The following is a 14,793-nucleotide window of genomic DNA, read 5'->3' as shown; positions in this document are numbered from 1 at the left end:
TTCCTGTTGACGATGGAGTCGCGTCTCTGACTGGCTGAGCCACATGAGGCGTTCAAGTGCCCTCGTAAATTAATTGTTCGTCAACATAGTGACCGTTTTCAAGCTTTCTTAACTTTTTGGATAAGCAATTAAATGTGTTCAGAATCAGAATACCTTTATTATTCCCACAGAGGGGAAATGTACGTTGTTACAGCAGAAAAAGAGCCAAAGACAGCTTAATGTTATATATGTTACATATGTTATATGCATACATTTTTACTAAGTAAAAAAAAAATAGAATAAAATAAAAAGTTACACAATTTACAAAATACACATCCTGTAACAGTTATTGGGATTTAGCAGCCAGGTATATATTGCACAGTTAATAACGGCATATATATATATATATATATATATATATATATATATATATATATTGCACAAATAGCACAGAAGTGACTTTAATTAAACTTGACTTGAGGGAAAAGACAACATGACTGTTAACATAACTTTCCAATATGAGTGAATACAAAATTCAGATGTAACATTTAGTCAAGTAATTAGTACATGAATACATGATTGAATACATGGTGCAAGGGGTTATCTCCATTGTTTTTTTTTTACCAGTTTACAATTAGCCTATGAATGCGCGTACTATTTTGCATTGCACCTGGAAGCATCAATTGCTGTACAATGTTATATCAATACAGTCACTACATTTTAACTTTATTTGTCTTTTAGCTTTTCTCAAAGGTTTTTAAGTGTTCTTAGCGTCATGGCTACTGTATTTATCCTCCTATAACTGTTTTTTTTTTATTTCTTGTGGTTTAGGACTGAAGAAGCACCTTTATGCTGAGCAGTACTGTCATCTTGTTCTTTTGATAGGGGAAGTATGTTTGTGTCATCCTTGCCTTAAATAAGCATGTATGACTTGTTATTGAAATATCTTCAAATAGTTCTGAATGCAGCAGCTAGTTTTGTTGTCATGTCTCCCTCAGGAGGCACATTAAAGTAAAGATGAAGCATTTACTGTTTTGTTTAGAAACCACGGCCATTTTTTGATAGTTTTCTTAAACTATCACTGAAAATATCAGAGTTGAGTTGAGTTTGGAGAAGAGAGTTATTCTTAAAATGCAAATATAAAACCGAATTAGCACTACAGTGTCTTAATTGTGACTTGAAATTCAAATATCCTTTTCAAATGTGTGTAAAACAGTTTAGTGGGAGTGAGATTATTTTTACAAAGGGAAAAGGTGATCTGTTTTGCATGTGTCTTGGAAGGATCCCTGTGGTGTGGCAAAAGGGCACTTTCTGTCCTAAAGCCCCTCATTCACAGCTGGGGGCTGCATTAACACTGTGTTGCTAAAGAATGCCTTTGTCCCATCCCGGAGCCAGGGAGTGATATCAGATTGTTGTCACATCTTCTCATGCAATCTATTGTTGTCTGCTCACCTACATTTTGCAAAAAAAATAGTATGATCGTCCTAGTCTCTTTACCCAGATAAAGAGCAGTTGAGGGGAGGACTGATGCAACATGAGTGATTCTAGTGACAAGTATATCTCTAGTCAACCTCTCTGACATAGAAGCTAGGGTGTTTCACTACATTTGGTAAATAGAAGTAATTCTCAGGGCTAATGTAGTGCCAATTATACAGCAAGTTGTTTCAACAACTTATTTTTGTATTGTTAAATCTACACTTATAAATTATAAGAAATATTGCAAACATCGTTGCAAAATATAATTATTGCTAAATGTATTGTTGTGGAACACCACCTTTTAGAAAGCAGCTTGTGTTTATGTTTTTTTATACATGAAGGGATTGGCAGGATTTTATTTTACTTGAGTATGTTTTCAATTATCCTCATGCCAAACATTTATATTATCTCCCCTCTAACATATTGGGTTCTTTTAGACATGCTTCCTTCTGGTAAAAAGTATTACAAAATAAAAAGAACGAATAAAAACAGATATAAATAATGATTAATAGGTATGAAATAGTGATCCAGAATCCTTGACATGCGGGTTCAGAAAAGAGAAATCACTTCAGCTCCTATATTTGTCTTGAGTGGGCGGTCTGGTTCTGGTTAACGGGTGAATGGCCTCTACATCTTGGGCAATGGTAGCTCTCCCATTACAAACAGGCCTTGAAACTCAGATGTTCAACACCTACGCACCACACAATATATTACACAGTCCTAATGTGGGATTGCAGTGTGCATTTTTGTCTTAACACTTCAAACATGAATCATGACCTAAAGTGTTTGTTTTAGTAGCCATGAAGTTAACCTTTTTAAATGTTAACATTTCAAATCATTGTTCTTTTGTTTAGGTAGTTACATCTCTATTTCAATTTGTATTCATTGTTCTTTTTCAATGCTCCTAGTTACATTACATGTCATTTGTTACACGCTTTTATCCAAAGGACTTACATACATTCAATACTGTGGACAATCCCCACAGAAGCAGTTTGGGGTAAAGTGTCTTGCCCAGGGACACAACAACATGCTGACTGCAGTGGGACTCGAACTTGCTATCCCCTGATTTGAAGTCGATCACACTTTCCACTGAGCCACAGCCTCCAGTTATATTAAGAGTGGATAATATAGTTATAATATAATTGAGAAAAGCAATGAAACCAAGTAATTGTCTTCAAATTCTTTCCCTACTAATTAATGGGTTCCATTTGTTTTTCAAAAGTATAAAACAATGTATGTAATAGTCCTAAAACCTTTAAAATACTCAAACTAGTGCCTTTAGGATTTTAATTGTTAAAAAAATGCATTAAACAGTTAAGTCTACTTAAAAAATACATATGAAGATTAAGGTGCCTTACGATAGCAATTTGTTTCTAGTGAAATATAAATCTGTACTATCTAGTATTAATTATAAGTATCTGTATCTCTACAGAATAATACATTTAGCGGGGAAAAGGGCCTTTTCTGGCAGTTTCCTTTTTGAAGGAACATATGCAGAATGTTTTTCAACCTGTAGTAATCATTACACTTTCAAATAATATGTTGATCATTTAAAGACTCTGCACCGAAAACAGATTATTATTGGATTTGCTGTTGCAAGAGCTTTCAGAGGTGTGTCACATGTTCCTATCACGTCAGCAGGGCCTAACGTTTAACTCTGCACTTTAACTACAGTGCATTATCTAAAAAAGCAGCAAATTGCTACACAGGATCATAAAGGCAGAAGATAATGTTCCCTATCAGAGCAACAGCTCACTGTATGTTTGTTGGCAAATAAGTAGCCCAAGTTTGTCCTCATTACTCTCTGACAACGTGAGGGTTTGTCAGTATTTTTGATTTAAACAATATCCCTTAGTGACTGTACTGGATACAGATGTACGGCACCTTTTTTTTTTTTTCCTCTAATGTTTAGGTTATCTGAGTTCAGGGTGGATTTTCTTGATGTCCCGCTGTACAACCCGCAGAGCGATACAACCTGCAGTGACACTTTGCAACCAGGTCTCCGGTCAAAATATCTGTATTAAACCGACCTCAACAGATGTGACATTGCAAAACCACCTCAATACACTCAAGAAGACTTGGATATAGCTTTCTGAAATCTTGAAGAAGATGAGAGAGAGAGAGCTCCGCACTGTTGCTCGCAGCTGAGATAACCTCCCCTGCTGGTTTGAGAGCAGTGCTCCATCATGGAGGCAGCTGGAACAATGACGTGACCTTTGAACCTCAGCCAGGGCCTGATCAAGTGATTTTCTGATTAAATATTTATCAGCTTCAGGCAATTACTCCACATCTGTCTGGTTGTTGATGGTCACTGTTAAACTGGTTGTTTATCAGCATCAAAGAAGTTCCCTTTTTTTAGTAAAGTTTCACGAAATCCTATCACATGTTAGAATATCATTTAGATTTATGTAACTGTTGCTATTGAGATCTTTGTGATTGTGACACAAACTAGTTGTCAGTGAAGAACTTCCCTTAAGCAGTTTGCAAGTGTCCTGAATCTTTAGAATCCCCAGGATCAACCGTTTTGCTTTCTTTTTGCCTGTTTAAATGTTAGTGACGCTCACCATAATAATAATAATAAGGTGTTTAGTCGCTTGAGTATCAGGAAAATGCAACCTTAGCAGTTGTCTTGCCAGTTAGGTGTTCTTAGTTTGTATTGATACAACCGCAGTTATCTTGATGGCTCTGTGTGGATGCTGACGCATCAGTCTCAAAGGTTGTGGTTCTAGATAAGGTTAATTCTTCTGTCAAGGCCTATTTCACATTTGTTAAATGGTTTAGTCAGAAAACATTTGATAAAATACTGAATTATGCCCATCACTATTTCTCAAAGTCAGAGAAAGCACCTTCAGGTTTCTTGTTTACGCCCACCATTGGTTCAAAACCATTGTTTTTTCTTGCTTGTCTGTTGCAGTTTGCCTGGCTAAATAAAGCACTCGGGAATTCAGATATAGCAATTAATGGTTATTTCCTTACATTTGACAAATTAATAACGACAATCTGAACCTTGAAGTGGCTTGTATAGCTGATAGTGTTGTCACCCCTCTGTCATTAAAGCCTCATCAAGCTATGCTTGGCTCCTGTCTATAAACATTGTGTTGAAGTCAGGGGGTGAGGGTCAAGATTGCCACCCCTGTGTCAAATGATAAATAACAAAGGCAAATGGAAGTAGAGAAAGACAAAGAGGGGCAAAGGTGATTTGGTCTATGCGTCAGACACGCATTGAAACCATCATAAATGTAATATAGACATTTGTCTTGTGATTTACACTCATAAACATTACAAACCCTGACACAAATGTATGAAATTAGACCAAACAGCTGTTCAATAAATGCAGTAAAGGAATTTTGTTGAGACTGTGAAAGATAGTAGTTGACCTTTTGCTAACAATTTGATCCACCATGTAGGTGTACTTTTTGGTATTTTGAGGCAACAAATCAGCCAGAATAAAGATATTTTAATTGCATTCGTTATTTGGTTCTGTTAAAATAAGTTGTAAGTGTTGCTTCTAAGATCAAAAGCATTATCTCCAACTTCTACTGAATATGATTGAAATGTTTGCTGCCTTGTTTGCTTCATGTTGCACAATATATGAACTTTAAATGTTGCAATCTCTCTGAGCAAGTATTGACAGTGCACGATTTTCTGAGTGAAGGTGTTCAGAGAAAAGTGTGCATTGATTATCCTACTGTAAATACATTACTGGATATTATGCAAGAAACACAGGGTCTTTTGGGTTACGGTGGTTATCACTAACAATCACAACGATTAACCTTGCACCCAATAACCCTGGACCTTTGGCCTTTGTGCAAAATGATTTCTTTTTTAACTAAAAATGCATACATTATGTCACGTTCTCTGTTTTAAGAGGAATTTGCACAATTGTATTTCTAAAATGGGTATGGTTCATCTCTTTCCTACTGCAAATTTCAAACGAATAGACTTTGACCTTTTAAGGGATTTAAGGGTTGTGTGACAGCATACATTATAGCACCTATGGTATATCCAATAAGTATTATTGGAGGTAACTTTGTATACTATGGTAATTTCTATTTCTCAAATTTCACAAAGCCATGGCGGCAAAGTCCACTGGTGACAACAAACAGCATGGCACTCACCACCCTTTGACCTATTAATCATCCCACTCACTTACTAGTCACAAACTTTGTTATCCGTCAAAATGAGATAAGTCTGCACGAGACATTTTTCTCAATTGATTGGTGCACTGTTACGTGGTATTGTATAGGTCTTGGTAAATGTATGTTTGCATGCATATTTTTCATTCACAATTAAAGGACTGCAGACTGAATGTGATTACATTTCAGAGTTGATAGCAGTGTTTCTGTTGCTTTTGTTTGTTTCACTTGGCAGGCCTATGACAGCACTGAAACAGTCAATCATTTGGATGTGTTCTCTTATAAACTCTTCTGCAACAAATAGTATGCAAAAAAAAACCTGTTGTATGAAGTTGTGCTACAAAAATGTAAAAAGGAAACAAAAAACAGGATCATGTATAGTCTCCTGAGGGAAACCTTTACATTCATTTTATTCTTGTTTCCTACATCAATGTTTTCAAACCCTGCCTTCCTGTCCCTTCACACTCTTTTCCAAATTAAACTACCTTCATGGCTCCGTCTTAACACTAGCTTGTTTATTTCAGCCTTTTATTATCCTACACACAACAAGAGTAGCTTTGCAAGAGAACAAATGTGAAAGGTCTTTGTCAAGCAGAAAAAAAAGCTTAGCTTGGAATTATCACCAGTAAAATGTCCTGTTGCCCTGAAAGGCTTAGTGCATTTAGAGGATAGCTGATGTTGCTGAGAAACATTTGTGCTTCAATAAAAGTGACAGTACATTTATGATACTGATAATGTAAAGCCAATCTGTGACTCTGTGTGTCAGCGTGTGTGCTGAGTGATCTTCTCCCAGCAGGTGACCATTGAACTCTCTACTCAGTCCCCCTGCTGAGAGAGATGGCAGGGGGGTGAGGTCCACCTCCACGGAGACACACAACCCTCATACCTCCACCCCCACCCCTCCTCCTCACACAGACCGAGGCACTATAAAAAGTCTGCTCTGGCTCAAGTTGTTCAGTCTCATCAAGAACTCCTCCAGGTAAGACAAACAGCCTCTGTGGCTCTTACTGGGAAATTGGGCTGTAGAAGAGGTAGTCAGACTAGACTGCTGGGGAACTTTTTCTCATCTGCAAGCTTTCAGCAATCTGTGGGCTTTGACGGGAAAAAAAGATAGGTTTCTCTGTATAAAGAGATGTTTTGGTTTTAACTCTTAAATAAGAGATATTTCATTTAACTGATTGAAACTTTGGGATAGTGCTGTTTATCTTGAAGTGATAGTAAACATTGTTGGTTTTAGCATTCTCATTTTAGGAAGAGAAGGATTCCTCAATTTGAGTGTGCCGGGATTTTGATAGTGTTTGAGCTCAATGACTGTTTTATTATGAAGACTGGATTAGTTTACAAAACACTGCTAATCAGCTTAAACTGTCTCTCAAAATGTATAACCCTGCGTAATCTACCCAGATTAAAGGTGCCTTTAATAGGCAGCCATATGCTTAGAGTGGACTCAGGGACCCGTGTGTAGCTCTTACAGTGTGTTTAAGCTTTCTTACTTTTAAGCCTTCTAATCTGGCCTTCCAATTGTTTTAATTGGGGGATTCAAAGCTTATTGAGTTTCCATTATTACATAGTTTTTGTTTGCTCCTTTGTGTAATTTAAACATGTTGTATTGAAACACATTTTACATGTATAACTGTGAGTTTGACATGTTGCCTTTTTTTCCTACTCTAGACCACCATCATGAAATTCTTTGCTCTCGCTCTCGCCCTTGTGCTGGCTGTCGGTGAGTTCTGAATTCATCTTTTTTAATATTTAACCTGCATTTAACCTGCAAGTATTGCTTAACAAGTGTATTACGTTTATGTTATATCTCAAATTATTACAACTGAATATTTTACATATTAAAAACTGTATGTTTAGACTGCCATCTATTTCATCTCCCCACCCTAAATGTTTATCTCTTTTCTCCCCCTTTCCTTCTCAGGCTCTCATGCCGCTTCCATGCAGGCTGATGCCCCATCCAAGCTGCAGCACATCCGTGCTGCCATGGATATGTACCTGGTTCAGGTGAAGGACAGTGCCAACAAAGCACTGGACCAGCTCGATGGCACCGACTACAGTGATCTCAAGTAAGGCTATGTCACAGGTTCATTCCCATTCTCCCCAGTCACTTTTTTCCAGTCACCATTTACTCATGTATGTGTGTGTTTGACTTAAGCTAAGTTCCGCTCTCCCATCTCTGTTCCAGGGTCGGCATGTCTGAGCGCTTGGAAGCCGTGTTCACTCAGATCAAGACTGTGCAGGCTGCCGTAGGCCCAGTCACCGATGGTGTCCTATCCACCATCTGTGATACCACCGCTGACCTCCGTGCCTCCATCATGGCTGATATTGATAGCCTGAAGGTAGATCTGGAGCCCAAACGTCTTGCACTGAAAGAAGTCATCGACAGACACATCGCAGACTACCGAACAAGGATGCAGCCCATCATCGAAGAGTATGCCGCCAAGCACACCGTCGAAATGGAAAGCCTGAAGGCAAAGATGGAGCCCATTGTGGCGGAAATGCAGACCAAGATCGCTTTAAACATTGAGGAGACCAAGACCGCCATGATGCCCATTGTGGATGCTGTGCGTGCCAAGCTCATTGACCGTCTGGAGCAGCTGAAGAACTTGGCCCTTCCCTACATCGATGAATACAAGGATCAGATCAGCAAGGTCTACGCCGATGGCCAGAACATGAACACCGAGAAGATCGTTGAACTGAGAAGCAAGGTCGCACCTTTAGTCGAGGAAGTCAAGGTCAAGCTCCAGGACATCTTCCAGACCATTGTTGCTTTCTACAACAAGCAGTAAATCCTCCCTAACCCTTTCTGTAACTAACCTCACCTAACTTCAGGCCTAGATCCATTCCAAATTCCTCTCCATTCCTTCTTTCCTCAAATGTGCAGCCAGACCTCCAAAAATGAAGCCAATGCCTAATTGATGCAGTTCTTTGCAACAAACTGGCGGGACTCTTGCTCTTTCCATCCTATGCAAACACCTTAGTGCGCACATGCTCAAGCACACACAGACCAACACATACACAAACACATACATACTCAGCACCAACATGCTTAGTCTTCATTGCCAACTGCTTACATTTTGTGTAGGAATTGTATGTGCTTAAACATCTGTGTAATGATGCTTGTCTGATGAAAACTGTGCTTCGACAAAATACAGCTCAATAAACATCTGACTGTTAAAAATACTTTGCTCTCTGACTCTTAACTTGAATCTTTCCGAAATGATTTTTCTGTATTTAAGCAGATGCATGTCCATAATAATGTACAACACAATGCAGTGCACCACATATAAAGCCAATTTAAGCATATATAGGGAATTAAGCATTTAAATATATAATGCGGCCTTATAGGAAAATCCTCTCAGGAATGTAGCAGTACAACAGACTATGATATGACAAAGACAGCATTTTGAGAGGTCATCATTGATCACAAGGTCTATTTGAAAAAAAAATATTGATACGATCAGTTCTACTTAAAAGAGACATCCAATAACATATGAGATACATTCGCCTGTGGTCCTGATAGCTGTGATTAATGAGCTGATCAGGGGGGTGGTAAGTGGCCTATTGACTAACTTGTTGTGCTTTATTAGGGTCTAGATCCCTGAGGGTAGAGCCCTTCAACACTGTCCCATCATATAGAGGCACATGATGGTATAAAATCACCACACCACTAAACCCTTATCTCAAATGTCAAAGCAGACCATTTTGATTCATTACAAATATATATCATATTGTTTGTGTCCTACTTTGAGGGTATTTCATTAGTTAAGGTCTTCATAGTACACAACGCCTTGCATAACACACTGAAAAAAGTAACCTCCGAACATCTTACAACCTTGACAGCAAGGTTGACAAGGGATAGAGGTCCATGCCTGTCAATGTATCCCTGACACTGATATGTTGCATTTATAAATACACTAGAATTACCTTTAAACCAAGAAAATTCCTAACTCTCTAACACTAATTAGTAAAGTGTTGAAACTCTGCTCCAAGAAAATAGGCTATGAATAATAAAAGCAGTTTGTTGCTGTCCTTACCTGTCCACACCCTTTAACACTGAGCTGATTAAGGTGTTATTAATGTCCTACTGGTCCGTCAAGATAACTTCCACTTAAGGCTTTAGGCTATTTGAGACAATAGGAAATACAAGCAGGGGATTCCTAGATGCTCTAAAAACGTTGTGTGTGTGCACACTTTTGCGTATTCACACTGCTTGGGTCTGCAATGAATGCATGCGCGTGCAGCTGTGATTATTGCATGTCAGTGGCACTATGAGTATTGTAATGGATGAGGCAGGCATGGGGTCCCCAGTGAGAGTCTCTGGGTGTATAAAACCAGCTTTTTCCTGGACACCAACAGCCGCTCCTAACACTTGGATGTACATCTACCACAGCACCGGACACTGGACACTGGACTAGGAGGAAGAGTTTTGTCTTAATTTCCATGTTAAGTTGTGTGTTTTCTTTTCTACTGGTCTTAAATTAATGACAGGAGCTGACAGGAACGACAATTTTTTCATATTATTCATCCTGGAAACCTTCAAACTATGGATGGTAAGTGTTCATTTTCATTTCAATTGAGTTATTTAGATTAACATAATGATCATTATACACAAAGTCTGAACCCAATGTGAGCAAATGTTCAAAACACATTTCTCCTCTCCTAATAGGTCCTCATCTGTCTCGGAGCTGTGAACTATCTCTGCCCTGCTGTGCAGACGGGGGGTCACTATCGTGCACCAAGACTCCCCAAGTCAGTGGGGTCAGAGTTCAGCTGGAGATGCATGTGCTTTGGCAGCAGTTTGACCAGCTGGGCACAGAGATGATTGTTACTAAAGCTGGAAGGTGACAATAACACTTATATTCCTCACTTATCCATTGTTCCCCGTCTCTGCTCTCTCTTACAACAGTATGGTAATTTACATGTTCATAAACTGCAGGAGGATGTTTCCAACCTTCCAGGTGCAAATCTCCGGCATGGATCCTACTGCTGAATATGTCCTGCTCATGGACTTTATCCCCGTTGACGATAAAAGATACAGGTCAGACACACATACAGATTGAGAAACTATAAATGTTTTTGAGATTGTTTATGTAGAACCTTTATCTGTGCTATTTTCCACCCTGAAAGCACACCTCACCTTCCCATACAAATTTGAAACGTGTGTGTGTGTGTGTGTGTGTGTGTGTGTGTGTGTGTGTGTGTGTGTGTGTGTGTGTGTGTGTGTGTGCGTGTGCGTGTGCGTGTGCGTGTGCGTGTGCGTGTGCGTGTGTGTGTGTGTGTGTGTGTGCATGTGTGTGTGTGTGTGTCAGATATGCTTTCCACAGTTCATCTTGGTTGGTGGCAGGGCGAGCGGATGTCATAGCCCCAAGCAGGATGCATTTCCACCCAGACTCACCTGCATGTGGCGCCCAGTGGATGAAGCAGACAGTGTCCTTCGACACTCTCAAGCTCACCAACAACCTGCTGGATTACAACGGACATGTCAGTCAATGTCTATAATGTGACTCCCACATGCTTTTACCTGGACCTTGAGCAAAGATACAAAGTACATTGTTTTGATTTCCATTGCATCACAAACAAACAAATACTCTCTTTAGTCTAGCCTGTTGTGTGTTTTTCTCCACCTTCCTCCCTGCCAGATGATATTGAACTCCATGCATCGCTATCAGCCGCGCTTCCATGTGGTGTATGTGGATCCAGCTCCCAACAGTCACTTAAATGCAAACAGGAACTTCTGCTCTTTTTCCTTCCCTGAGACACGCTTTATGGCAGTCACTGCCTATCAGAACCACCGGGTAGGAAATCTGGCATCAGTAGGATTTTCATTGTGATTTAACTAATATAACTAGCATTGGGAAATAATTCATTTTACCTTCTTTCTTTCAGATAACCCAGTTAAAAATTGCTAGCAACCCATTTGCTAAAGGTTTCAGGACTACAGACCTGCAGGTCCGGTGAGTGTCATTCAATCATGTCTGTATAAGGTTTCCCTGATGAAGAAACACATGAAACACTTCTCCGAAAAGGCCAGTTGACTAGATCAGAGTGTATCTTTATCGCTGTTATCAGTTGGAACATATTGATGAGGCAAAAGTCCCCATGATAGCTAATCTTTGACCTTTGTTTTTAAAGGGGGTTTACACATAAAAGGTTATTGGCCATGTGTGGTAAAACTGCAAGGAACATGATGGTGGTTATATAGCCGTGTGTACAGGCATGTCTCTGTCTACAATGCGTGTATGACTATATACATTATCTATGTGTGTGTATGTGTATGTGTTAATGTGTGCAGGGTGGGTTTTGCCGGACCCCTAGATGTGTGGTGTCCACCAGAGGGCAGAGCTGAGTCATTCACCACCAAACCCAGAGAGCAGAGAAGCTGGGGGTCCAACACTTCAACCAGTGAGTATCTCTCTGAATGTAACTGACATATTGGATGAAACAACTTAACATTATTCATTTTTTTCAGGACATTGTGTTTATTATAGTTTTAAACATAATAACACATTTTAATCCACAATTTAAACACAGGGATTGTTAAGAGGGTTCACCCAAGCAAAATTACAAATGTTCTAATAAATGTATTGAAATGTATTTTTCTAATGTATTTTAACCAGATGTATTAAGCACCTATGAAACTTTAATTTATTATTTAGATAAAGTTATCCTCTGGTTTCGAATTTTCTGTATTTGTTGGATTTCTTTTCTGATTAGACATGACCTACAAGGTGCAGGGTTAAAGGATATATTCTTTAACAGATGCCCTCTAGTGAGTTTATCCAGAAGTGATATGACGTTCAGCTGTATTCATCAACCTTACTGCTCAAGTTTTGTGATGCTGGAAGGTTAAATAAATCTGTCCACTTTGATCAGCAGATGAGACATTGTGAAGACTTAATACACGATAGAAAAACTTTGTTGGATACTTACCTTTCAAACTGTATTCTCCTGCGCCCTCAGGAAAGGAGGACCCGGCCCCGTTGATGGTGGAGCAGTGTGGACTATTCCACCACCTTAAAGACACTGTGGGACATAACATGGAGAGTAAGGACGGGGACAGTGCATTAGCACCCACTTCTTTCCTCTCTATTCCTTCCTACTGGGACTGTCTAGGACCATCTCAAGAGAGAGACGGTCTATTGTAGGAAAAGAGAAGCGAAACTTATTGAGCTTTGAATTGAATTCAACTTACAGCTTGCTTCCTCAGCTGATATCAATGTTAATTTGTGTTGTATTATAAATGTATATACTTGTTTTCTGTCTCTCAAACATTTTATAGTCAACCTATGTATGAAGTCAAAACCACAATGACATGTCACCTGTTAGACACTTTTATCCAAAACAACTTACATAGATTCAATACTGTCGGCAATCCCCACAGGAGCAATTTGAGGTGAGAGGCAGTGGGAATGGAACCAGCACTCCCTTTATCCGAAGATCACTCACTAGCCAACTGAGCCATTTATTTACATTTCCTTTCAAATGTCTATGTCCGTGTCATGGTGGAATAAATGATCTGGAACAAGCCACTTGTATAAGAATGTTTAATTTTACATTCTGCTCTTGTCTATCTTACTCTATATTACATAGATTTCTGCATGTACTTGGACACTTGCAACATTCTCTGCAACATTTAGCTTATTGTATTCTATTTGACATTTATATATTTTACTTCTCGTGCAACATAATCTTGCACTATTTTTTATTTTATTTCGTTAGAAAAAGTGGTGGGGACAATTTCTCTAGATTTAACATGTGCATAGTAGGAGACAAAAGATGTTCCTCCCTTGGTGTTGAACCTTGAGCACCTTCATGAAAAGCCAGTGCATAGACCTCTGGACCACCAATGTGTTTTTAAAACATTAACAACGCCCAATACAACTATAGGTCTTGCTATGATGTGATTTGGAGTGAATTTGTACTTTTATGCACACAATGAGCACACAGGTTTGGAGGACAGCACATGAAATAAAAAGCACCTTTTCAGGCTATGACTTCATCATTTCTGAACAACAGTCCATCATTTGGCTGTGGCTAAGAGGACGAGCTGTTGTCTTTGAGTCAGAAGGTGGTGGGTCCAATCCCAGCCATGCAGTTATCATGTTGATTTATCCGGTATTGTGCTATTTGAGGGGGACTGGTCAGAAGAAGTGAAATAAAATATTATAGCAACTCAAAGATATTGTTAAAGACACATGCACAACGTTCAGAGCAATTAAAAGTACAATTGTTATAAATGTTGTCATATCCATAGAATAAAAGGCTACCAAATAGAACAACATTGTGTGAAACATGCCCAGACACAGAAATTAATGAATATATTAATGTTAGTCAAAATAAATGTAGAAATACATTAAAGATACGTGTGTTCTGTTTTATTCTCAACTTATATATTTATATTTTTATTTATTTATACATTTATTTATTTCTGTATTTATTTCCAAATGTCTTTATTATTTTATTTATTTATTCCTGGATTTATTTATTCCTGTATTTAGTCATACATTTTTTTATTTTTTTATTTATACTTATGTCATGTTTCGTCCTCCATACTGGCCAGCCATAACATAACGAAAAAAAAAAGGTCACCTCAAATCAATCCTGGTTGCACAAGCTGCTGTATCGCTGAGTTAAACCAGGCAGTCCATATCCAGACCTCTGTGAGATCGTGGGTTCGAATCCCGAGCCTGGTAGAAAATGTCGGGCTATTTATTAAAAAGAAAAATCTGGCCAAATAAAATAAAACGTTTTTTTTAAAGAATTGTATTAATGTCACATTAAAGGTGGGGTAGGTAATTTTGGAGAAACCAGCTCGAGTGCGCTAGAATTTGAAAATACACAGCCGGAAAAAATCTGCCACTTCCTTACAGAGCCCCTCCTCCAACACACACACGAGATAAATCTGTGCACAGATGGAAGGCTGACAGGCAGGTAGGCCATCCAGTTACTTTAGCCGGGCCGGCTAAAATGATTGGTCGTGCTTTTTACAGCACTACGGCTTCCACAGATTACATTTTTTAATGTATTTATTGTCAAAGCATTTAATATATTCATTGCTATCGGGATGTTAAGAGCATTCCATGGAATATAACAAAAAGTGTTTCTGAAATAAATTACATACCCCACCTTTAATGTTATTCGTTTCATATCAATTTGATCAATACATGTTTTCACAACAGGTTATAGGCTGTTGGAG

General features: G+C 38.7%; 2 protein-coding genes across 2 annotated transcripts; both read left to right on the top strand.

Moving 5' to 3' along the window:
* Nucleotides 1–6,506: 6,506 nt before the first annotated feature.
* On the top strand, nt 6,507–8,777 carry LOC117469978 (apolipoprotein A-I-like). The gene is made up of 4 exons (XM_034114476.1): nt 6,507–6,570; nt 7,263–7,314; nt 7,516–7,660; nt 7,780–8,777. The coding sequence occupies exons 2-4, from the start codon at nt 7,272–7,274 to the stop codon at nt 8,381–8,383; spliced, it is 792 nt and encodes a 263-aa protein (XP_033970367.1). The 5' UTR covers nt 6,507–6,570; nt 7,263–7,271; the 3' UTR covers nt 8,384–8,777.
* A 1,363-nt stretch (nt 8,778–10,140) lies between these two features.
* Nucleotides 10,141–13,566, top strand: LOC117469977 (T-box transcription factor TBX1-A). Its single transcript, XM_034114475.1, has 8 exons — nt 10,141–10,147; nt 10,264–10,438; nt 10,534–10,635; nt 10,907–11,078; nt 11,237–11,392; nt 11,484–11,551; nt 11,890–11,999; nt 12,558–13,566. The coding sequence occupies exons 1-8, from the start codon at nt 10,141–10,143 to the stop codon at nt 12,740–12,742; spliced, it is 975 nt and encodes a 324-aa protein (XP_033970366.1). The 3' UTR covers nt 12,743–13,566.
* The last annotated feature ends 1,227 nt before the right edge of the window (nt 13,567–14,793 follow it).

The sequence above is a fragment of the Trematomus bernacchii genome, unplaced genomic scaffold (genome assembly GCF_902827165.1).
Source record: "Trematomus bernacchii unplaced genomic scaffold, fTreBer1.1, whole genome shotgun sequence".
Lineage (NCBI taxonomy): Eukaryota > Metazoa > Chordata > Actinopteri > Perciformes > Nototheniidae > Trematomus > Trematomus bernacchii.
The sequence above is the reverse complement of the archived record's forward strand: the minus strand, read 5'-3'. Positions and strand labels throughout refer to the sequence as shown.

Coding starts and splice junctions, on each gene's coding strand:
- LOC117469978 (XM_034114476.1), top strand. CDS start 7,272: ATGAAATTCTTTGCTCTCGCTCTCGCCCTTGTGCTGGCTGTCG. Junction 7,315..7,515: donor CGCCCTTGTGCTGGCTGTCG/GTGAGTTCTGAA, acceptor TTTCCTTCTCAG/GCTCTCATGCCGCTTCCATG. Junction 7,661..7,779: donor ACCGACTACAGTGATCTCAA/GTAAGGCTATGT, acceptor TCTCTGTTCCAG/GGTCGGCATGTCTGAGCGCT.
- LOC117469977 (XM_034114475.1), top strand. Junction 11,393..11,483: donor CTGCCTATCAGAACCACCGG/GTAGGAAATCTG, acceptor TCTTTCTTTCAG/ATAACCCAGTTAAAAATTGC. Junction 11,552..11,889: donor ACTACAGACCTGCAGGTCCG/GTGAGTGTCATT, acceptor TAATGTGTGCAG/GGTGGGTTTTGCCGGACCCC.